Source organism: Glycine max, chromosome 3, assembly GCF_000004515.6.
Source record: "Glycine max cultivar Williams 82 chromosome 3, Glycine_max_v4.0, whole genome shotgun sequence".
NCBI lineage: Eukaryota > Viridiplantae > Streptophyta > Magnoliopsida > Fabales > Fabaceae > Glycine > Glycine max.
Window position 1 is genome coordinate 954,559 of NC_016090.4, and position 23,643 is coordinate 978,201.

A 23,643-nucleotide genomic window follows, 5' to 3' on the forward strand; every position below is an offset into this window, starting at 1 on the left:
GGAATCATTTTTATTCCGTGAATTAATAATTTACTTAAATAACTGACTTAGATCAGTTTGATTAATTAATTATCTCCTAAAAATATTAGATTTTAATGGCTATATATTTTTAAAAATAATCATACAGTTAAGTAATCAAAATTTATAACTATGATTGAATTGAATAATCGTGTATAACTGTTTTATATTTTATACACAATCTATTTTTTCAATAAATTATATAAATCATCTCTTAATAAAAATTATGTCAAAAGAGAAAAATGAGTTATTTACTCTTGTTATCTGTGAAAGCAAACACTTTCATTTAGAATTACAGATTTAGGAATTAATCAAATCTTTTCAAGTAGGATTTATAATGCATAATTAGAAACTAGTTTTCTGTGCCATGTACAGAATAAATTACAATTAGGGAGTGATATTTTTATTATTTTAATAAATAAATTATATTTAAAACATAAAATAGATTACAAAGTAAAAAAGTTAACAACTTAATATTAAAATATTTAGAGATTATATTAAATAATGAGTTTAATAATTATATATTATTAGTGTACAAAATTTTCAACCAATCAAAAGTAACTATTGGTATAAACATTATGGATTGCAACTCAATCACAACGTAAAACTTAAAAAAAATATACGAACAATACATGGATTATTTATTCTTGAAATTAGTAAAATAAATTAATATAAAAACTAAATTAAAAAAATGCTTTATATTTTAAAAATTACTTATATAATTTTATTACCTTAAAACTGTTTTTTATACAGTACAAAAGAAATTTAAAGACTACTTAAAGAGAGAGTAATATTTGAAATGGTTTTTTCTTATTTCCCTATAAATACTCTCTTCCTTCCTGCTTTTTACATTAATTATTTTTAAACTATAGATGTATCTGTATTGAAAAAAAAATTAGAAGAGCGATTAAAAACAGGGGTTAATGTAATTAATATGAATATATTTGTCTTAAATTTATAATATTTTCTAAAACTATCCTTATCATTAATATTTTTTTCTCTCTAATTACATCTCAACATATTCTCTCTCTTCTTAGGGATATTTTTACCCTAAAAATAATTAATATATAAAGAACACTATAAATTAGATTTTATAAAAAAAATAACCAATACCACCAATATATGTAAGGAATATGATGAGCCTTATAAATAGAAATGGATGTAGTATATAGGAATCGAGGGAGTACGAATAGTAAATATAATTTAATGTATTTGCGGTTCAAATATCCGATTAAAAATAATCATATGGTCATATCATTTTATTAATTGATATGATGTTACATTAATATAATTTTCTATTAAATATTTATTTAAAATACATATAAATTAAAGTCTACTAAAAAAGTAATATTATAATGCTCCATGCAGCACCCGTGTGATAATGTCACCAAAGAACTTAATAGATGACATAAAAACAACAGATTTGTTATTGCTGTATCTTTGAAATTTTAATTTAAATTAAAAATGTTGGAAAAATGATAACACGTGAAATTTTAGGGCCAACTTGATACTTTACTCAAAACCTGTTGCAGTATTATCATGTTAGGCGGCTAGTTAAGATTTATTCAAGTTCCCCCTTTACCATGATAATGAATTATAGTAATTTTCATGACACATGCATATATTGATATTTTCATATCACACAATAGACATTGTCCTTACATTTGTTTTTGATAAATCTACTTCACATGTAGATTTATATAGTCATTTTTACATCATCAGCAAAAAAAAAAGAGTCATTTTTACATGATATTTACATTTGCTCATAAGAAATTTATGAGAAAAATGACTTAATAATATGAATTTTCATGTAATTCATGTCTCGAGGCTTGTATCAAAAAGTTGCATGATTTTTACTTAATTGTTTGGAATTTTATGTGTAGAGAAAATGAGCATGAGAATGAGACAACATTCGAGTTATACAAAAAATGAGCAGATAATCGACAGAGAAGAAATCAAGAGGAGTTGATACCATTGAACATCAAAATAAATTAGTTAAAATCAACAATTGTCTAGGACTAAGCCCCAGTCTTACAATAGAAATTACTACTCACACATAGTCATTGTTGGACTAAGAAACAAGAAAAGAGATCAAACCTGCTTGATTTTTGAAGAATCATCATGGACTATTAGATTTTGAGGAGTAAAGGTTTGATTCACCGGGTTTGTTGGATTTGTTAAAAAACATGGTACTAGATAATAAAATTATAATTATTTCATGTATGATTTGAAAAAATATCATTGGACAATGCAAATAAAATGAAGATGGACAAGACAAAACTTAATTTTTTTTAATAAAACAATTATGAAACAACTTTCTGTATACTTTTTCTTGTCTCTCCTCTGACCATCTTTGTGATTACCATTATTGTATTTATTATACCGATCATTGTTGTTGTTATTATCATCCATAAAAAAATTAAAATCAACATTCATTATCATTATTATTGTCATTATCACTATCGTTATTTATCACCACCATTGTTACCATTACCATAACTATTGTCATTACATTGCAAGGGCTGAATCCAACCCTATAAATTAGGGGGAACTAAATATAATTTAGATGATTTTGTAATAATAAAAAAAACATTAATTATTTATTTTATAAGAAACCCTAAAATCTATTAAAGTAATTTTGATAAATGTTTGGTACAACTTAATATTTAATGTTTTTTCAAAGTTTATATAATGATGTTTAACTTGGTAAATTCAAAACTAGATGCATACATTGTAATGTGAATCAATGAAAGATATCTTTGATTCAGACCCAAAAAATTATACATTGTAGTAAAAAACCAAAATTAGATTGGAGCTAACAATGACAAGAAGAACAAATATGAGAAAAGAGAAATAAAAAAATATGAATAATAGTGATAAAAAAGGAGAATAGTTATTAATATGTCTCAAAATTAAGTTATCAATTTTTTATATAATGTAACTTTATCTCATAGACAAAGATTAATTATAAACAACATTTAATTCTTCAAATCAATTATAACCAAAAGAAAGAATAATGAAGTCATTTGGTTACAAATATAAATATTTACCACATTAAAAATAACAATTAATACATTTTATAAAAGAAAAAAGATATTAACAAAGGAAATAAGTAACATCAAATATTGTGTTTTAAAAAATAAAAAAATTTAATTATTTAAATGATGAAGACCATAAAAATAATATTTATAAAAAAATGATATATTTGTGTAAAAAGAGAAAAAATATCATCATTTTTGTATTAAATACTATTAAAAGGGAATAAAATATTTTTTCAAGAAATAGAATAAAATAAATAACTAATACTTAAATACTATTATTTCTATAGTCAAATTTTTTAAATAGAAATGATTAGTTTATTATTAAATATTATATTGCATATATTAAAAAATAAAATTTTCATAAATCGGGAGAATGAGATTTCTTGATTTTTGTTGTCTCTCCTCCCACCATGTAGTTATCAGTGTTGTACATCGCCATAATAATAAACAAGATAAAATAGAATTTTCATAAATCGGGGGAGGAGGGAGGGTCTCTTCTCCCACTATTTCCTTACCAATGTTGTATATCACCATTGCCTATGCTGCTTTCACTACCATCGTCATTATAAGTTAATAACTATATTTTCTCTTTCTTGTCTCTCCTCCCACCATGTTGTTATCACTGTTGTAGTATTTATCACACTTAGCATTATTTTTGTTGCTATCACCACCCATCAAATTTTTAACACTCATTCTCATTATTGTTGTTGCTATCACTATCGTCATTCATCACCATGATCGTCACTATTACTACCACTATTATCATTACATCACCATCGCCTATGCCACTTCCACTACCACCACATCACCATTTTCGTTGCCATGTTAACATTGTCATTATTAACACCATCACCACTATCCTTGTATTTAAGATAATTAGTATGAATTAAGATAATATTAAAAAGAGTATTGTAATAAATTAACTTGTATTTTTCATTGTTTGTCAAACAGTATATAAAATAAAAAGTTATGTTGTTACTTAAGTATTTGTCCTATCACCTATGTTATTTTTCTCTTTCTACACTCTGTGTTTATCAAACACACCCTTAAATATTCACAGCTACTTGTCCATCTTCTTCTTTTCTTTGTTTTGTGTTTACTAACTCCATGAATTTATGTCCTTTTGGGTAGGTTACTTCTCAACATTTCACTTGACCACACCTACCTTAGGCCACGGTGGCAAGCACTGATCAGATCACTTCTTAAAGGTGGATTCCTAATCTTGCATCATGTGATTAATTCTATGCAAAAGATTTAGCACACTACTCCATTTGAGGGATTAAACCAGATTTTCCTTGGAAATGGGCAAGGTCTTTCAATTTCTTCTCTTGGTTCCACACAATTTTACTCACTTTATAGATAAGAAGAATCAAAGAAAGTGTTTTTGTTATTAATGGTAATATGAGTAGTTACATTAGTTGTTGAGTGTTAGGATGGACTTTAAGAGGCCCAAATATGCTTTCAAAATTAAAATGGCTAAAAGACTATATAGGATATAGTTGATAGTTGTATTATTGTTTTTATTATAAATAATGTGATGTTGACACATGGATAGATAGTGTCCACTAATTAGCATCAATTAGGGTATATAAATGTATTATTTTATGAGGAAATCAATCAATGAAGACATGAATGAATTTTATATTATTTTCCTTTTTATCTTCTTTATTGTCTAGATTAGGTAAATTAGAGCAACCTTAGTTTTAGTTATGCATTATTGAAGCTCTAAATTACAAACCTAATTATACTAGTCAAAACTCAGAGTTAGTTACAACTATCTGGTAACGACAGTTACAACAACTAACTTACAACTAGACAACTAAAAGAAATACAAGGAGATACTCAAGAAATGTATTCTAATTTATTGTCTTTAAAGCTAAATTGAATTGAAGCAGCGTATATTTAAGACACTTAAACCAAGCACAAAGGGCTTGTTTAAGTTGATAGATTACCTTGTGCAATTAGCAAACTAAGGAAGTATTAGATGATTCAAATCCTGGTGATTGAGTCATATAAACCTCTTACTCAAGTAAACTATTAAAAAACACATTATTAACATCAAACTAAAGAAATGACCATTCGTAGGTGAAAGTTAATGTCAAAATGACATGAACAATGATATATTTTATCACTAGAGAAACATCCCATTAAAATAAAAAAAAAACCATGTTGTTGGTTAAAGCCTTTTGCAACTACCCACGCCTTATATTTGTTAATGGAGTCATTAACATTTTATTTTATCCTAAACATCCACTTACATCCAAATGGGAACTTTGTTAGGTGGAAGAGGGACAAAGCACCAAATATGATTCCTATGTTGAGCATAAACTTCTTCATTCATTGTAGAAAACATTTGGGATCTTGGAGGGCTTGCTTAGTACTTTTAGGTTCCACATGAGCTAAAAGAGGGCTTGCTTAGTCCAACTTGTCCATGAAGCAAGACTTCATAGGAACCTTGAGATTTCACAAAATAGTGGTTAGGATGAAACTCGAAATACATATGATTACCTCTTGCAAATTGGCTAACACTAAGAACTAAGAAGATTAAAGGTAATGGAAGGCGTGTAACTGCTTGTTTAAAACAAGAATAATGTTATAAGGTGAAGGTTGACATCTACTAATATATTATATCTCAACACTATCTTTAACCAATGTGATATTTAAACTTTTCCTCATAAATCTCTTCAAGCTTAGTACTATGGACTTGATGTGTAAATAATATGTGAATGACCCTTTAATATATTTAGGATAAACTTTGATAGCGTATATATTAGATCAATAAGAATCATAGAAAATATTTCTCTTATTCATTGTAAAATGAGTAGTTACATTAGGTGTTGAGACATTGATTTACAAGCCTAATTATTCTGGTTAGTATTCATAATTAGTTGTAATTATCTATAAATTACGACTAACATCTTGACAAAGTTAAAAGAAATACAAAAAGATACTAAAAAATTGTATTATCTTCCAATATAAAAAATATTATACACATATTTTTCTTATATATTATATTTGTTCATATTTATAAAAAGATAAGTTATAGTATAAAATATACTATAATTTTTTTTATAAAAAAGAAACAGAGGTGACGAAGTATTATACTAATTTTTTAATTATTTTAAAAATATTACATTATGTACTCAAATGAGGTTATGTAAATAGTATTAAAAATATAAGTCATGTCTAATCTCAACAAATCACAGTTTAAGTTAATATAATTTACTCTTATTCTAAATGTTCCTTATAGGTAAAAACTAAAAAGAAACTTCCATCCGCTCGGGAAAAGAAAACCGGAAGTAGGGACCAAAGAGCCCAAGGCGAGCCTACTCAAAGAAAATAACTAATATAATTTTTTTTTTCGATGCTGACTAAATACTAATATCAAATTATAATATTTTTTCATTATTACCTTTTTGACCAACTATATATAGCCCATGTTAATCAAATGGTCCATATTAGTAAATATGGAGAATTGGAGATGGTGTGAATGATTGAAAAAAATAAAATAAAATCCTAGACATGAGAGATTGGAAAAGATAAGATCTCACGCACAAAAAACATATTCTGCCGCCGAGTTTATGCACTTATGACATTTATTTAAAATGTGATAAATATTAGTACATAATACTTTATTTAAATAATTAAAAAAATAAACAAATAAATAGATTTTCAAGTGATAATTAATGACGTTTATGTGTAGTCGTACGATTCAAAAATAAAGTAAATTGATTTCGTTCTTCAAGTATTGTTTTCATTTATTTTTTGACAATGCATAGATCATATCTTCTCATTCATGATCAAAAGAGAAAATACACTTTCGAATATGAGAATGATAAGGAGGATCATTTATTATTTCTTTTTGGTATTTTTTTTTATGTTTTAGCTTTCTATTTTTTTTTAAATAATTAATGTTTTAGGATTTTAAAATCTAATTAATGTATGTTTTTTTTAAATATTTTCTTATTTAACACTCACTATTAGTGGTATAAATATAAAAAATTGAGATATTAAATAAAAATATTTTAATTCAAATATAACAATTTTATAATTACATTAAATATTTATTAATTTATGTGAAATGAATTGAGCGTAGTAGTTATATTTGTACAAGTAGTAGTAGTAGCACAAATAGTGTTTAAAGTAATAAATTTGTACAAGTGGTAGTTATCAAAGCAACATTCAGAAAAAAAAAAAACATTTAATATACATTAATTTATCCTAATGGTAATATATTTCACTTACATCTAAGGACTAATTTGAAAAAAATGACTAAATTTTTGTTAAGAATGTTTTAATACTTGAACGACTGTTTAACATGATTTCTAATACTTAAAAAAATACTTATAATATTTTAGAAATATAATTGATGGTTTATTCAATTCAATTTATGATAGTATTATTTCTCACAATAACCATGAATTATTAGTTTTGAGTCTTTCTTTATTTTGGATTAGGACATTAAACTCATTCCTAAATTTTGGTAGGATATTTTGTAAAACAGTATTTTTTTAAAATAAAAAATATTTATTATATAAATCATAAAAAAATTTAAACAAATCATAGATAACTCTATTTGAGAAATTTTTATCTCCAAATAAAAATATTTATATTTCAAATTTTTTAACCAATGTTCTTGTAAACATAAGTTTGATTTCACATTTTGGTAAATCAAGAAAAAAGAAACTAATCTACGCTTGGTTGAGGGCAGATCTGGTGTGGACCACCACCTCGTAAAGTCATGCAGCTACCGACCACCTTTAATCCACGTGGACGCCGAATCTTCAACACTCGTTGCCATCGGTGCACCGCTATTGGTTGAAACCGCACGCGTCCACGTTTAGCCGCACACCGCCGCACACTGGATTCCACACCGTCCTCCACACTATACATACCGTACATAGCTATATCTATTGAGCGTGCCGAGCGCTAAAACCGAAGAAGAAACAAAAAATTGAATTGAATTGCATTGCATTGCTTTTGCTGCGTTGAAAATCCGAAGAAATCGAATTGCATTGCTCCGTGAAAAAAATGGAAAGCGAGAAAGGTGAGAGTTCCAATGAGCGCGAAACTAGAAATCATGAAATGACAAAGAGTTTCGTTTTTTTTAAAGCAATCAAAACATGATAGTGGAGATTTTTGAAGCTGAGATTTTTTTTTTGGTTCGTTTTTGGTTTGATGTTTTTGGATTTTGGTATTTGCAGCGTTTGAGTTTCTCGGATGCGTTCCTCTCCTGCAGAGGCTTCCGAGCTCGTCTCTGAGGAAGATAGCTCAACTTGTGGATGTCAAACATTGTGGTAAATATTGTTGGAATTTTGTAATTCAATAATTAATGTGGAATAATATTTGAAGACAACTATAATATTTATTTATCATACTTTATTTTATGTGATGAAATTAAGTTAACTCGTTAGACTACTATTAAATAAGATGATATATGCTTAAATGAATAGATGTCTCGGATCGATTAGGAGATAATGAGAACTAAACCTATTAGGTTTCCCAAGATATCGAACCATCATACATAATTTCTTTCTCTATATGAAGAGTTATGAAGGTTTGAGGAATAAAGAAACTCTGATTATTCTTTTTTTCGGATTGAAATGTAAATTGCTGTTGCAGTTGTGATCACATTGTGATAATTAATACGCATTGTGCGCTGTTACTTGAAATTGAAAATGCAGTAACGTGGCTAGGTAATTGGTAGTGTTAGTGGTTGTGGAAATCCACGAAACTGCAATGCAATATAATTGCAAATGTGGACAGTGATTTAAAAGTTGTGAAATTGGAATTTTTGCCATGAATTGTCTGAAAATATGTTTGGACCTCAGAGAATCGTTTCTTGAATTTTTCATTAAGATGTTATTCCATTCATTGTATCCTAGTGCAGCTAGTTAGTGGAATCTTTACTTAATATTTAGGATTGAAATAATTTAATTGGAAGATTCATATGAATTAATCTTTTTCAGTTTTTGTTTTTGATGGATTCTTGTGTAGAGCCCGGAGAGTATGTTGTTCGCGAGGGTGAACCCGGAGATGGTGTGTACTTCATATTGGATGGAGAGGTATGCTTAAATATTCATGTCGTAGACCTTAGAGAAACAAAAACAGACAGCCAGGTTTCAATTTTCACTATTTCCTATGCAAATCTTCAAAAACAGATGACAAAATGAAAACAAGGTGGCAATTTTGTAATTACTAGTAAAAACAGTAAATTGTAAACTTAAAAGTTTTGTCAAATAAATAATGCCCTTAACTTTTTATTAAAATAATAGGAAACAAAGATCAAATTCTTGATCACTTGGGTCATAGAGGCTTAGATACCATGTCATGAACTAACTATCCCAATAGCTTAAAAACTTATGGGTGAAACCATATGAATGGTTTTATATTTACCTGTAGCATTTCAATTGACAAATTTACGCTGAAAATCCAGTTTCATTGCTTGTAGGCTGAGGTTCTTGGATCTGTTAGTGCCAATGATGAAAATCGACCAGAGTTCCAATTGAAACAATATGACTACTTTGGTTATGGTAGTAAACTTCATTCTTATTTCCTTTCATCCCATAGGTTACATACTTGTCTGGTAGTTTATGCCATCTTGAGTTATTTTCTGTTATCGGAGACATGAGAATGTTGTGAACTTGCAAATTGCAGGTTTGTCAAACACAGTTCACCAGGCAGATGTTGTTGCTTTGTCTAAGGTGCCCTTTTAGTTTCTTGTCCTGCTGCTTTCCAATGTCAAAACCTCAGGTTGAGTGTACAAGCAATCACCTGAGATGCACTTAAACAAAATGAATTATTTACTCCTGTGCTGACATGTGGCAGCTGACATGCTTAGTGCTTCCTCATGAGCACTCAACACTGCTGCAGCCAAAGTCTATCTGGAGAGCAGAAAATTCTCTCGAGACATGCTCACCTGTGGAGAATATATTGCATTTGGAGCCGCTCGAGGTTCTCTCAATATATATCATTAATTTGATTATTGATTTAAGGCATTTATGGAGTGATTAACTGGGAGAGAAAAATAATTGTATGTTTTACTGCCTGTGTACATCACTATACTAATTCTGTCCTTCATAAATCTTTTCACAACTTGTCTGTGCATCACTCTCGGAAAAGACATGCTAACATGCCTATGGTGAAGATAAGAAATTAAAAGAAAATTGGAAAAAGGAAAGATGATACAGCAATTTAAATATTTTTTAAGATAGATCATAGATGTATGACTGCTATTAGAAAAGGGTAAGTAGAACTAGACTGATGTGGTTGTCCTGGTTCTCTTTGATAGTAAAATTTTGGTATTTCTGTTGAAACATATGGTGTATCTTTGATGGTATGTAGTAATACCCTGGAATTCTGCCTTAAATTAAAGCATTTTCTTATTCTCTTTGGAAGGTAGATATCTTCCAAGGAATTACCCTTCCAGATGCTCCAAGATTTGGAAAGGTGTTTGGGGGGCAGATGATTGGACAGGTATGATCATACTGCTTTATCTTCCATATTAAAGCACACTACCCATGTCAGTGGAATCTTTTATAGATATATTGATTACTGAAAATTTAATGTGCAGGCTCTGGCTGCAGCTTCAAAATCTGTTGGCTCTCTTAAGGTTGTTCATAGTTTGCATGCCTATTTTATTCTTGCGGGGGATTTAAACAGTAAGCATGCTTAATCACTTGACTTTGCTGACAATGCTCTGAATGTGACTTCCCTTTCTACTTCTTTTTACTCATTTTCCTGAGATGAGATGTGTGTCCTATAATACCTTTATAAACTATGACGCTTGAAAGGTTTATTTTCCTTTTCTGGGTGTGGAACATTCTGCTACCATATTAGGTGACTGTTGTCATCATACCTGGCCAGTACAGATTTGCTTCCAGTCTTCTACATGTGCAGTAAACCCCTGAATGACCACTAAAAGGTGTGGCATGGAATTTCTGACATAAAACTGGAATCCAGGTAGAAGTGGATGATATGACATATGGACTTGTAAAATTACTTACCCTGTTCCGGAGCATAACTAGGAAGAAATGATTTTTTGGAGAAAGGAATCTGCAATCTCTTGTTGAATTTTTTCTGCATCCAACCAAATTGGTCTAATAAGAATCACAATTCCCCTTCCTCCTTTTGTAATAAATCATCATCCCCATTATTATCCTTTCCCATCTTATGCACTTGTCAAAATCATATCTCAATATCTTAACAAACCAGTCCTGCTGGTTTTGAGTTGTGATTCATTGTTCCAACAGATGGTGAAGACTTTTTGGTCGTAAAGACTGAATTTTCTGCCCAAAAGATAGGACACCAATATTGTATGGGCATAACTAAAGCCAGGAGTTCCTGCATTACAATATTGTATGGACATATCAAAAGAGCCTTGCTATAATAAGCTATGGGTCTGGACTCCTGCATTACAATAGCTCCTATGCCTGACCCCAAAGCATCAGCTTCAACGATGAATGGTTTTGAGAAATTAGGTGTCACTAAAACAGGTCCCATGATCTATCTTTGCTGCAATGCCTCAAAGGATCACTGTGCATCTAACATCCAGTGAAATTTCCCCTTTTTTATTTTTTTTAAAAAAACTCAGTATTTTCAAGCTCTTTATGGGTCATTACCTAAACTCCATGCTTTAATATAAGCTAGATCTTGTTATCATGAATTACATATGCTGGGGCTCTGTTGGAGAATAAGCTAGTTTTCATGTTGTCTTTCTGTAAGTTTCTGCCAGAGAGTAGATCCTATAGTTGGTCTTTTATGATAATTAACTTTTGAGTAAAAATTGTTGTGCAAAAACAAAACTTTTGAATAAATCATGTCATATATTCTGTATGATTGATTTTATAAAATCTGATGTGTGAATTCCAGTATTATCATACTTACACCATGTTTTTTTCACTACAAATTTATTTGTGTGCTTTAGCTTATAATTAATAAAAAAATTATACATAGTATGAACATTTCTTTTCCAGTGCCAATTACATACCAAGTTCACCGTCTCCGAGATGGAAAGAGCTTTGCTTCAAGGAAAGTGGATGGAATTCAAAAAGGAAATGTCATATTCACTCTGATGGCTTCATTTCAAGTAATCTATATTCTTCTTGACTTAGAAAAATTTAAATTTTTAGTAATTATTTTGTTTTCTGTAGTTGTGAACCTAGCCTTGTTGTGCCCTCCCTCCCTCTCTCTCTCTCTATATCTATCTATCTATCTATCTATCTATTTAATGGAATGTAGTCTATAACACCAAGTTTTAGTACTACACTTCTATTTTAACCTGTGCAATGCACATAAGTTTCTTTTTGTCTTTTTAATTTTTTTTCATAACTGCAAAACACAATATGGCTAATATATCTTCATTTAGGCTGCTGTCAGCATGACTCTGACATGTTCTTTTAACATATATGCTCTTGCTCCAGTCAAGGAATTTCGTTCTGAATTTGAAATAAATTTCAGTTATTTTCTTAATCTACAGAAAGAAGAATCAGGGATGGTCCACCAAGAAGTAGCTATACCATCTGTCCCTACTCCAGATAAGGCAAGATACAAGCTTATGTCTGTTATGATTTTTTGGTACGGTGGTTTTCTGATTATTAATATTTTTCAATTTGTTGCTTATAGCTTCTGCCAATGGAAGAGCTTCGGGAGAGACGTCTTACTGACCCTCGTTTACCAATGTAAGATTTATTGCGAAGAAAAACTTGGTTGAGGCAATATTATTGTTCTATATGACTATATTTGTTTTCATTTATCTTTCTTTGTATGTTGTGTTTGCTTTTGTGGGACGTTCATGGGATCTCCTCTATTTATCATAATGTATCTGTCAGGACTATATAAAGGCTACACATGAAACTAAATTATGTTTTTTGATCTATTGGGATTTGGGTCATACAACAGGGAAACCCATATCCTTCCCATCTATCCATCCTTGTTTCAAATTTGAACCTGGAATCTCCAAGTTGGGGTGCCTGGTCCTTAATCATCGAAATGTCTGATTGGTTGAAAAACTCCTCAAGAACAAATTTGCCTTTGGGATATTATCAAAATGACGTTTCTTTATGAATTTTAATATGATGAAAAATAAAATTGATGGAAACTTTGGATTTGTTTGGTTTGAGAAAAACTATTTTTTATTTCTTGTTTTCAATCATAATTACAAAAATTTCATCTTGTATAGGAAACACTAAAAAAACGAAATGTTTTAATCATTTCTTATACAAATCTTTGAACACAAGAAACAAAGTGACATTTTTCTAATTATTTGTGAAAACCCTTACGTAAATACATAAAATGTTTTTCCAAACCAAACAATCGTTTAAACATTTTCCTGTGAAATTTGTTTTTGCATTATTTGATTAAAAAAATGCAAGAAAACTGGCACATGACTTTCGGGTTTCAGTGTCAGTATTAAAAAACTAAAGAATTCTGGTTGAGTGACCCACTGTTACATAGTCATCCATGGAATGCTCTGAGGATATTGTCATAGATGTAAGAATTTTCACAGTATATTACTATAAGCTTTTGAATACTTGTGCACCATCAACAATAAATTTTTTTACTTTGTTTTTATTTGGGGCTCTTTAATATTACATAAAAGTAAAATGTAAAGACTTCTTTTTTGGCCAAAGGATGGTATGATCATGAACTATGTTGATAAGTCTGCATGCTGATTTTCTGCACTGTAATGACAAAATTCTTTGCCTCAGAACCTATCGGAACAAAGTAGCTACATCTCAATTCATCCCATGGCCCATAGAGATACGATTATGTGAATATGAAACTGCAACAAATATGACAAAATCTCCTCCCAGGTTAGTCAGATGTTGTGTCTGCAATTTTTCACTTACTTTTATTATCAGCATTTATGCAATGTACTGATCAGAAAGATTTGGAAGGGAGCATCGCCCTCCTTTCTCACCAAATCATTTTTCCAAATGTAACCTTAATGCCTGATTTTTTAAATGCTAGATATTAATTTGAACTTGTGTAAATACTGTTTGCAGTTTGAGATACTGGTTTAGAGCAAAGGGAAAACTTTCAGATGATGAAGCCTTGCATAGGTACATACATATCTTCTATTTACTTTCTCTGTGTCTGGATCTCCGAGAAGTTTAGCAGAATTGGTAACTCAATTAAAACTTGGCTTAAATGTAATTTTAGCCCCTGTGTAATTTTGATTCCTCTATTTTAAAATAAAAACATTTAGTCCTCCAGTATTTTAAATTCCACAATTTAATTCACCTATTTTAAAATAAATATATTTAGACCTCTACTTTTGTAAAATCCGTAATTTTGATCATTTCATCAAATTCAAAAAACATTGATGATAAGAAATTAACTTGATGTGATTCAAATTTAGTGATCTGACACAAGATAATTTGTTAAATCTATGTTATAATCAATGTTAATTTCTTAATAATTAATATTTTTAGTTTGAAGAAATGATCAAAATTATAAATTTTACAATAGTGGGGACTAAATGTCTCTATTTTAAAATAGGGAACTAAGGCCCATTTGGGGTGGTTTTAGTTTTCAAGTTTTGAAAAATTTACAAACTAAAACTGATTTATGTTTTTAATTCATACTTTTCAGTTTTCTTTGTTTCCAGTTTTAAAAAATTGTTACCAATTTTATCATTTTTCTTTTAATTTGTTAGATATGGCACTTCTATAACCTCCCTCTTGTCCGTGTCACAACTCACAAGACAACACTAGTACTGAATTTGCCTTTACCACCACGCGCAACCTTAGCGCCAGAACATTCATCATGCTCTGTCTGTCGTCCACAACAACCTCAAGCCACCCCACAATCTGTAGAGACTGCGACGTTCGTAACCTGCTTCCCTTCATCTTCATTCTTCACCCTCGTCATTTCTGCTTGCCACGCCTCCCTTTAAAACTTCACAAATTTCATATTAAAGACAGACACGTAAATAAATCAAACCTAGAAATGTTTTGTTTCTTTTCCCTTTTCCGAGAAAGGGACAAAGAAAGGGAAAAGGAAAAAGTTCCTTTTAATGTTATTGTTTATTCAGCTTGGTGTGAAAAAAAATAATAAAAATAAAACATTTTGAGGTGGGAATCAGATATCCAATTGGAATTTTGATGAAAAGTGCAAAAGGAGGTGTGGGGAATTTGTGTTTAGATTTGAAGCTGGTGAATGTGATTAAAATTGCAGGAAAGGGGAAGAAGGATGGTTCGGGAAAAGGAGCATCGGGTTTAGATTAACGCACTGCTGCAAAAGAGCCAAATCTCATTGAGCAGTTCGGCGCCGTCAATATTGAAGGTAGAGAGGAGGGTGGGGGTCAACAACGATGATGTTGTTCTGCTCAACGTCGGAAATGTCAGTGGCTTTTTCGAATGAGGGAGGGGCGAAGCATTCACGAATGAGGGGAGCTATTACAATAGTTATAAAAAACTTACAACTTTGGATAGGAAACCCCTTTTTTTGGTTTTCAAAATTAGCCTATATAAGTGTTTTAAAATTTGGTTAAAAACCATTTTAACACCAATTTTGCCAAACAACTTTTATTTCCAAAATTTCATTTCAAAACTAAAAACTACAAACTGGCAATACAAAATTAAATGTTTTTATTTTGAAGAATAGAGGAACTAAAATTCCATTTAAACCTTACTTACAACTTTAACTGATGTGCGAAACCAATGCTTGCATCCATTAGAGCCCTGTGAATGTGAGACTGCCTGAATCTGGTTGTCTTGGAGTAGCAATGCGATACTCTCTTTAGTATTCTTAAACAATACTTTGATTTCTTGCATTTCGTAACTTTTTCATACAATGTATTGCAGGTGCGTGGTGGCATACGCTTCCGATCTAATATTTCTTCAAGTAAGTTTGAATCCCCACCGTGAGAAGGGTTTCAGGACACGTTCTGTTAGTCTGGATCACTCGTAAGTATCTGAATCCTACAGGTTTCTTGATAAGTTGTTTATTTGTTAACATTAGAAAATGTGGGGGCATGTGCAACAAGTTTTTCAAGGTATGAATTTGCTTTCTTGCTTTTTGTTAAATACTTTTTTGATTTTTCATTTCAGTATGTGGTTTCATCGATCCGTAAAAGCTGATGACTGGGTGCTATTCGCGGTGAGTTTCATACTAGTTTCATTCTTGTTTCTCATGTTTCATTTTGGGGAAATAACAGCAAAAGATTTTTTCATAATAATATTTCCAGTTAATGATCAATGAGCCAAATCAATATTCAACAATTGTTACTCATTCATCACTTAGGTCCTATTTGGTTTACTACCAAAATCAATTTTACACATGTTTCAAGATAAAACTTATGGTTGAGATTTAGGCACACATATTAACCATGTTTATCATTTTAAAATCAATTCTACTAAATCTAAATGAAAGAGGAATCCTATGGTTTACTGTCATTCTGTTAACTCTTTTGTATTTGAATTTAATGATTATGCACTAATCTTGTAAAAAGTTTTACCCTATCAATCAATCAGTAATCATTATTATATAACTTTTAAAGTAATTATTCAAAAATTCAAAAAATTTAACATACATGATAATTTATTCCATTAATTTGTTGTTATTTTGATTGCAAATTCATTTTTCTATGTAGATCTTTACTCCAAGTGCCTATAGTGCACGTGTCTTTGTCACCGGCCAAATGTTCAATCAGAAGGGAGAGGTAAAGCATGATCAGATTATCCAATCATTTTCGCTCTTTCTATGTATAGCTTTGTCTTACAGTGTGCCACTCTGTTAATCTTGCAGCTTCTTGTATCATTGGTTCAAGAAGGACTAGCCAGGAAAATTAATCCCGGAAATTCAGCCATTAAATCTAAGTTATGAACTGCTGAAAAATGCACAGATTAGCATGTATCCATTTTATAGTTATTTTAGAAAATTCCACGTATCCATAACATCTTAATATCTAAATTATATATGTAAATTTTTGTATTGCTCTAAAAATGCTTCTTTCGTATATACTATACAATAAATTTGATAATGCTCCAAACAGATTATAAAAATGAATAACCTAACTCATCAAAAGGTTACTCTGAAACAAAGTCCAAATTATAATATTCATAAAATTGATAGTATAATTAATAATATACTCAATAATTTCATTGGTAAATAATGATTTAAACAATATTTCAAATCATCAATTAATATTAACCCACGTAATTTAATTAAATTCAAAAACTTTGTCTAATTACCGTCAAAGCATGATACGTCAAAGCATGATACATAATAAAATGGAAGTAAAAGCTTAATCTTTAAATGGAATAGATGGAAAATAACCTTGGTGTTCTTTTGTTTGAATATTTTAAGTGTTGTAAATATCTTGATACTGTTTTCAATTCTCACGGATAAAAAAAATATATAAAAAACTATATCTAGTAAAAAAGTGATATGTTCTTGTACCATAGAAGCAAAGACACTAAGATGAAGCATGAGAGAACTTGGGCAGAGGACTATCACTCCAATGGAAAGATTTCACACTATTACTTTGTTTGGCTAAACTTTTTTAAAAACACTTAGAATAGAATAAAATAAGAGTATAAAATGAATTGAATTTTTTTCTCATAAGTTAAGATCAACTTAACTTATGCACATAATTTTTACAAGAACTCTCTTTTCTAAAAGCTCAAGAGCATAAGTTAATATTTACTTATGAAACAAAATTCATTTTACCTTTTCATTTTTTTTCTCCTATAAATAAATATTTATAGAGAAGTTTACCAAAACAACACCTTATTTCATAATATATATAAAATGGATACCAACTCAATATTTAGCTTGCTTTTTTTTTTTTATTCTTTTGGTAAACTTGACATATCTTAGCGGAATGTAAGAATTAGTCTCTTTACATATTGAGATCTATTTAGAAATTGATCTCTCTCAACAAATATTATTCCATACCCATAAACTTGAAGATCAAATCTCTAGCCAAATTAAGGAACCCAATTATCTTACAACAATACTTATGCATAGGTTTTAGTTCTTACTTAATGTACACTTAGCACACTTTGCATACAACTACCACTAACTACTCTGTCCTTTTAATTGCATAGCTCATTTGTTGGTGCCACTAACTACAATTAGTACACTTAACACACTAATACATGCACTCCAAATTATGCCACACCACTAGGATATCCAATTTGTGGGAGATTCATGTAATTTACATGAAGTCATAAGTTCAATCCTTGGTACTACCATTGTACCAAGAAAAAAGAATTATGTAACATTGATACATGTATCATAACATAATAATACACAACGCTTCAGATTGACAAGCATTTACAACTAATTACATTGAAATCAGATAATAATCCAGGTATAGAAGAACCCATCATCACCTGACCTTCATTTCCCAAATCACCAACATCGACAACCACAGTGCTAAGATTTATTCCAACAATAAAAATGCTTTTACCAACTGCAACAAGCTGACAGCTTGGTCTAGTAAGCCATGGTGAAAGCTTTCCAACTTGGTCTTTATGCCACATCATTAAACTAGTTCCCAAACTCTTATCCAAGACATAAAGGGTACCATCGACAACAACTGCAGGACCTGTCCATCCTGAAACCATGTCAGCATCTGCATACTGCCACGTGCCACTTGATGGTTCATATACAACAACAAAAACACGACGAGTTACATCCGGATGTCTGGCACATCGGACATATATCTTCCCATCAAGAACCACTGAATCTTTAATATCAGAACCAATATTAGGATCTATATGGAATGTCCAGCAATTTGTCAAAGGGTCAAAAGTATCCCAAGAATGATTACTTGAATTTGAAACTAATCCCCCAATAGCATATAGTTTTTCATCCAAAACTTCACAAGTCAAGTAGCACCTGAAAGTTTTGTAGAAGTAGAAGAAAACAGTGCTCTCTACATTACCCTAGGGGATACAATTAAGACAGATAAAGAAAACATGCAATCTCATTTTTTAATAGTGAAATATAGACAGCTAAAATTGACAAACAAAATAGTACATCATTCTTTGACCATATTATGAGAGCATGATGCCATTGTCAAACAAGTCAGGCATAAATCCCTAAGACTCACTTTGGATGACAGAATGGGAATTACAGTTCAGAATTTTAATTTAAACTCCAATTCTTTGGGTAGTGCAAAGAATTAGGACATATAATAAAGAAGTCTAAATTCATTTCCAGCTCTAATTAAAATTCTAAAGTGATTTTCAATTTCTTATAATATTGTCAAGCTTAATAAACAGGTCTTATGAGAAGGAAGAGAGGGAGGCCAAGAAGGAAATGTGAGGAAATTATCAAGAGAGATCTCATGGTAAATAACATTGCTGAAACTTGGACCTTTAACTGAGTTGAATGGTGTTATGTGATCCATGATACTGACCTCAATTAGGGGGATAAGACTTTGTTGTTGTAAGATACATAGAAGTCACTAATCACGGCAAGGAATTATTTGGATGTCATATTCATATAAAACTTTCTTCCCAAATATAGTAATAAGTTTGTGGCTTTGTTTCTAGTTTTCTGCTATCCACAATCCTCAATAAATTCACGTAAAAGCAAGATTGCAAGAACTCTACCTAAAATCTATGATGAAAATCCTAGCAGATTGACATTACCAATTCTATTTCACTAATATAATCTCCTCCAACACTTACTGACTTGGCTTTCCAAAAGAATAATAGACAAGGATATATACCTAGCATTTGACAAGGAAGCAGCTACAGCCCAACAGTTTGAGGAAGCATCATATGAATAAGCCTCATCAGTAAAATCTAGAAACCCACTACAACCACCCAATAAGAATAGCTTACTTCCCAAAGCTTCAAAACCCATGCCTTTTCTATCTGAGATTTGAGGTGGAAGACCATAAAGGTGCTTCCAATATCTTCTTGAAGCGGTTGCATTCAAAACACAACAAAAATTCTCATAATAAAAATCATGAATAGTGCAATTTTGTGTATCTCAATAAAAATCAAACCAGAAAATCGATTACAGAATCACTTTGGAGAAAATTGGTCAAAGAACGGAAAAACTAATAAAACTAGTTGAAAAAAGAAATTTACAGTATGTCAATAAAAAATTGCTTAATAAAACATCATTTTAATTCTTTTCTTAAAAAAATGAAAATAAAGTACCTATCATTTACTTTTTTTTCTAAAAATAAACTTGTTATTGTTATTTAGAATTTCATAAAGATTCCTTCAAGAGCAGGACAAGAAGATAGTGCATTAAACTATTGTAACACAAATTATGAGAAAATGTTATTAAGATTCATATTTTGGATAATGGAAAGTCATTGACACGAGTGATATGATACCTATGTTTCTTAATCAAGAATTGAGGTTCAATTCTCAACTTAAGAATGAAATCATGAGAGGAGATATTACTTTACTCCCAAAGTGGGCCAACCTGACAAGAGAGAGTAATTGAATATCAAGTAGAAATCTCAAATATCTCTTGGTTATAATAAAAAAAATATATTGGATAACTATATAACAAGAAATACAAAGGAGGCAAACAGAGCAACCCACACAAATAAACAAATTATGCAACATAACACTAGGATTGGCAATGCAAACTGTGTCGGATTTGAGTAATTTACATATAAGCCACAAGTTCAAACTTCAGTAATATCGTTGTATCCAACAAAAGAAAAAAGGTATCATGCAACATTGATACATTGTATCTTAACATAATACAACACACACAAACTAGTTAATGCTTCAGTTTGACAAGCATTTAACACTTATTACATTTACATCAAATAATAATCCGGGTATAGCAGAACCCACAATCATTTGATCCTCATTCCCCAAATCACCAACATCAACAACCACATTTGATCCAAGACATAAAGGGTACCATCAACAGCAACTGCAGGACCAGTCCATCCTGAAACAATGTCTTTATCTGCATACTCCCATGTGCCACTTGATGGTTCATATACAACAGCAAATACATGAGGAGTTACAGGATATCTGCTACATCGGATGTATATCTTCCCGTCAAGAATGACTGAATCTTTAATTTCATTAACAATTTTAGGATCTGTCTGAGATGTCCAACAATTTGTCAAAGGGTCAAAAGTCTCCCAAGAATGATAGCTTGAATTTGAACCTCCTCCCCCTATAGCATATAGTTTTTCATCCAAAACTTCACAAGCAAAATTGTACGAATTTTTTTGTAGAAGAAAATAGTGATCTCTACATTGCAGTAATGGCTAAAATTAAGACTGGTGAGAACAACATGCAATTTCATTTTTTAATCGCAAAACATAGGCAACTAAAATTGACAAACCAAATGTATAGTAGAGTAGATTCTTTCTTTGACCATATTATGAAAGCATGATTCCAAATTAGTTCTTGATACAGCCATCAGTTTCCTTCCTCCTTATTTCCACTTCCCATTTTTATTCATTAAAAAGAAGAGTGAAATATGTTTTTAGTCCTTGTACTTTTGGTAAAATTGGTATTAGTCCTTGTACTTTAACTTTGTTGAATTTGATCCCTGAACTTTAGAAAAACAGTGGTTTTTGTCCCTTTTCAAAGACATTTTCACCGTAAAGATGGACAAAAACTATTACATTTATAAAGTTCAGGGACTAAATTGATCAAAGTTGGAAGTTCGGGGGCTAAAATCATGCTTCATATAATGTACAGAAACTGAAAACATATTTTACCCTAAAAAACACACACACACACTACATATAGAAGTGAATAGACATGCCAAGGAATTATATGGATATCATATACATATAAAACATTTTCTTTCCAAGTATAGTTATGTTTGTGGCTTTGTTGGCCAATTCTCAAAAGTTCAAGTAACTGCAACAACTCTATACCTTGCTAAAATCAATGATTAAACCAATTCTATTTCTCTAATATACTCCCACACTTACTGAATTAGCTTCCAAAAAGAATAGAAATAAAGATACTAACCTAGCAGTTGACAAGGAAGAAGCTTGAGCGCAACAGTTTGAGGAAGCATCATATGAATAAACCTCATCAGTAGAATCTAGAAACTCACTACAACCACCCAATAAGAATAGCTTATTTCCCACAGCTTCAAAACCCATGCCTTCTCTTTTCGAGATGTGAGGTGGAAGATCATCAACAAGCTTCCAATATCTCATTGAGGAGGTTGGATCCAAAATATAACAGAAAATCTCATTTGATTTGTCCCTGCACAAACCACTCTTCACAGCAAATGAAGTTCCTCCATCTCTTAGAGACACGCTTCAGGACAGAATGATATTTTCTAGGAATTCTTGCCAGGCACATAAGAAAAATATCATCTGGAAGGCCACAAATAATTGGAGAATTTGTGGCTTCTACTTCATTGTCACTATTTGATGATTCTTTTCCTTTATCTATATGCTCCATTGTATATATAGTACAGAGAGGATCTGAAAAAGAAAAGGAAAATGTTAGTAAAACTCTTATCAGATCAAAATTTTACTTCTATTTCAACTCATTTGCGTATACATTGTACAACATATTAACATCTAGCTATTATGATCCCAAGCTGAAAGTAATGTCATGGTAGTCCCAAATCTCAAAGCATTTAGTTAACATGTTGAAGAATGAAATATCAGACTCCAAAAATGTTTAAAAGTTTCTAGCTATTGTTTCCTTCTCCTTCAACCTACATATGTCCTTAATTTTCACTATACCCCCCTACAGAACATGATTAAGTGCGACTTGAGCATGATGTGAAATGTGGTCACTTTCTTTACAAAACACAATTTACAAAAATATGTCCATTTTATTTTATAGGCATTAATTTTCAAAACATACAATACAACCAGACAGTGCAAACATGCACAAATATATGATATGTATCCGATATGACAATACAATTATTCTAAAAATATATAGGATTCAATATGTAGAACTTTCTTGGACATCACTATAAATAAAATAAAAATATGAATCATTATCACCATAAATTACTTTCTATTATTTACAAATACAAATAAAAATAATATTATCAATCTTATTCCTTTTTTGAAATCATCCATAAATAGGGTTATTTTTTTAATCAATGGACAATGTTTCCATGTTTCTATATTATACATGTTTATATGTTTCATATAGTTCTATTGGATTTTCATAAATTTTATTATAGGTTTGGATATTTTTGATAAATTATCCAAGAGTATCTATCGGATACAGATCCATGAAACAAATTGAAGTATCGATGCTGCATGAGGAGAAACAAACTTCTTTAATCAAGGTATATAAAATACAATACTCTTTTAACTTCAAACATCATTATCTTCATCCTATTAAAGGGGTAAGGAGATCAAAGCACAAGTTGCAGTTGCACCGAATCACATAAGTATAACATAAGCAAGGTTCTTAACTTCTTTACACACCTCCCACAATTTCATATAAATAGAAAACACACTGTAACCGAAAGCAATCACTGCAATTCCAGATCTAAAAGCAAAGGGGAACACAATTTCTCATTGATTGCAAAAGTTTTGATCTTGCAAGTAAATGCTGAATAATCTAGGAGACCTAAATCGAAGATCAATGAAAGGGAAAATTCGATTTATGTATCTTTGTGTTAGGGGTAATGGAAAAGA

At 30.5% G+C, this 23,643-nt stretch overlaps 3 protein-coding genes across 5 annotated transcripts; 1 reads left to right on the forward strand and 2 right to left on the reverse strand.

Annotated features, from left to right (window-relative positions):
- The first annotated feature begins 7,955 nt into the window (after positions 1–7,955).
- LOC100803260 (acyl-CoA thioesterase 2) lies at positions 7,956–17,055 on the forward strand. Of its 3 annotated transcripts, XM_003520958.4 has the most exons (17): positions 7,956–8,106; positions 8,264–8,356; positions 9,057–9,124; positions 9,511–9,592; positions 9,717–9,763; positions 9,888–10,013; positions 10,458–10,535; positions 10,633–10,720; positions 12,035–12,147; positions 12,538–12,600; positions 12,684–12,739; positions 13,769–13,873; positions 14,066–14,122; positions 15,869–15,970; positions 16,115–16,163; positions 16,657–16,725; positions 16,812–17,055. In XM_003520958.4, exons 1-17 carry the CDS (start codon positions 8,091–8,093, stop codon positions 16,887–16,889), a joined length of 1,290 nt encoding a protein of 429 aa, XP_003521006.1. In that variant the 5' UTR covers positions 7,956–8,090; the 3' UTR covers positions 16,890–17,055. The 3 variants fall into 3 exon arrangements, 2 of the variants coding, with proteins under 2 accessions (XP_003521006.1, XP_040870246.1); XR_005890856.1 differs by lacking the exons at positions 15,869–15,970; positions 16,115–16,163; positions 16,657–16,725; positions 16,812–17,055 and adding exons at positions 14,719–14,888; positions 15,240–15,862; XM_041014312.1 differs by lacking the exons at positions 15,869–15,970; positions 16,115–16,163; positions 16,657–16,725; positions 16,812–17,055 and adding an exon at positions 14,719–15,862.
- A 1,273-nt stretch (positions 17,056–18,328) lies between these two features.
- On the reverse strand, positions 18,329–19,886 carry LOC121174635 (F-box/kelch-repeat protein SKIP4-like). The gene is made up of 2 exons (XM_041014290.1): positions 19,750–19,886; positions 18,329–18,911 (listed from the first exon to the last, which is right to left on the reverse strand). Exons 1-2 carry the CDS (start codon positions 19,884–19,886, stop codon positions 18,329–18,331), a joined length of 720 nt encoding a protein of 239 aa, XP_040870224.1.
- A 961-nt stretch (positions 19,887–20,847) lies between these two features.
- Positions 20,848–22,185, reverse strand: LOC100783300 (F-box/kelch-repeat protein SKIP4). Its single transcript, XM_026128062.2, has 2 exons — positions 21,952–22,185; positions 20,848–21,105 (listed from the first exon to the last, which is right to left on the reverse strand). The coding sequence occupies exons 1-2, from the start codon at positions 22,183–22,185 to the stop codon at positions 20,848–20,850; spliced, it is 492 nt and encodes a 163-aa protein (XP_025983847.2).
- Between the last annotated feature and the right edge of the window lie 1,458 nt (positions 22,186–23,643).

Bases quoted from the DNA above. Each gene is read 5' to 3' on its own strand.
- LOC100783300 (XM_026128062.2), bottom strand. From the start codon at position 22,185: ATGAGATATTGGAAGCTTGTTGATGATCTTCCACCTCACATCTCGAAA. The intron at 21,106-21,951 runs GTAAGTGTGGGA...TGGACATCTCAG, and splicing joins TCTTTTTGGAAGCTAATTCA to ACAGATCCTAAAATTGTTAA.
- LOC100803260 (XM_003520958.4), top strand. The intron at 14,123-15,868 runs GTACATACATAT...AATGTATTGCAG, and splicing joins GATGATGAAGCCTTGCATAG to GTGCGTGGTGGCATACGCTT. The intron at 16,726-16,811 runs GTAAAGCATGAT...TTAATCTTGCAG, and splicing joins TGTTCAATCAGAAGGGAGAG to CTTCTTGTATCATTGGTTCA.
- LOC121174635 (XM_041014290.1), bottom strand. From the start codon at position 19,886: ATGGGTTTTGAAGCTTTGGGAAGTAAGCTATTCTTATTGGGTGGTTGT. The intron at 18,912-19,749 runs GTATATATCCTT...CAAAACTTTCAG, and splicing joins GCTTCCTTGTCAAATGCTAG to GTGCTACTTGACTTGTGAAG.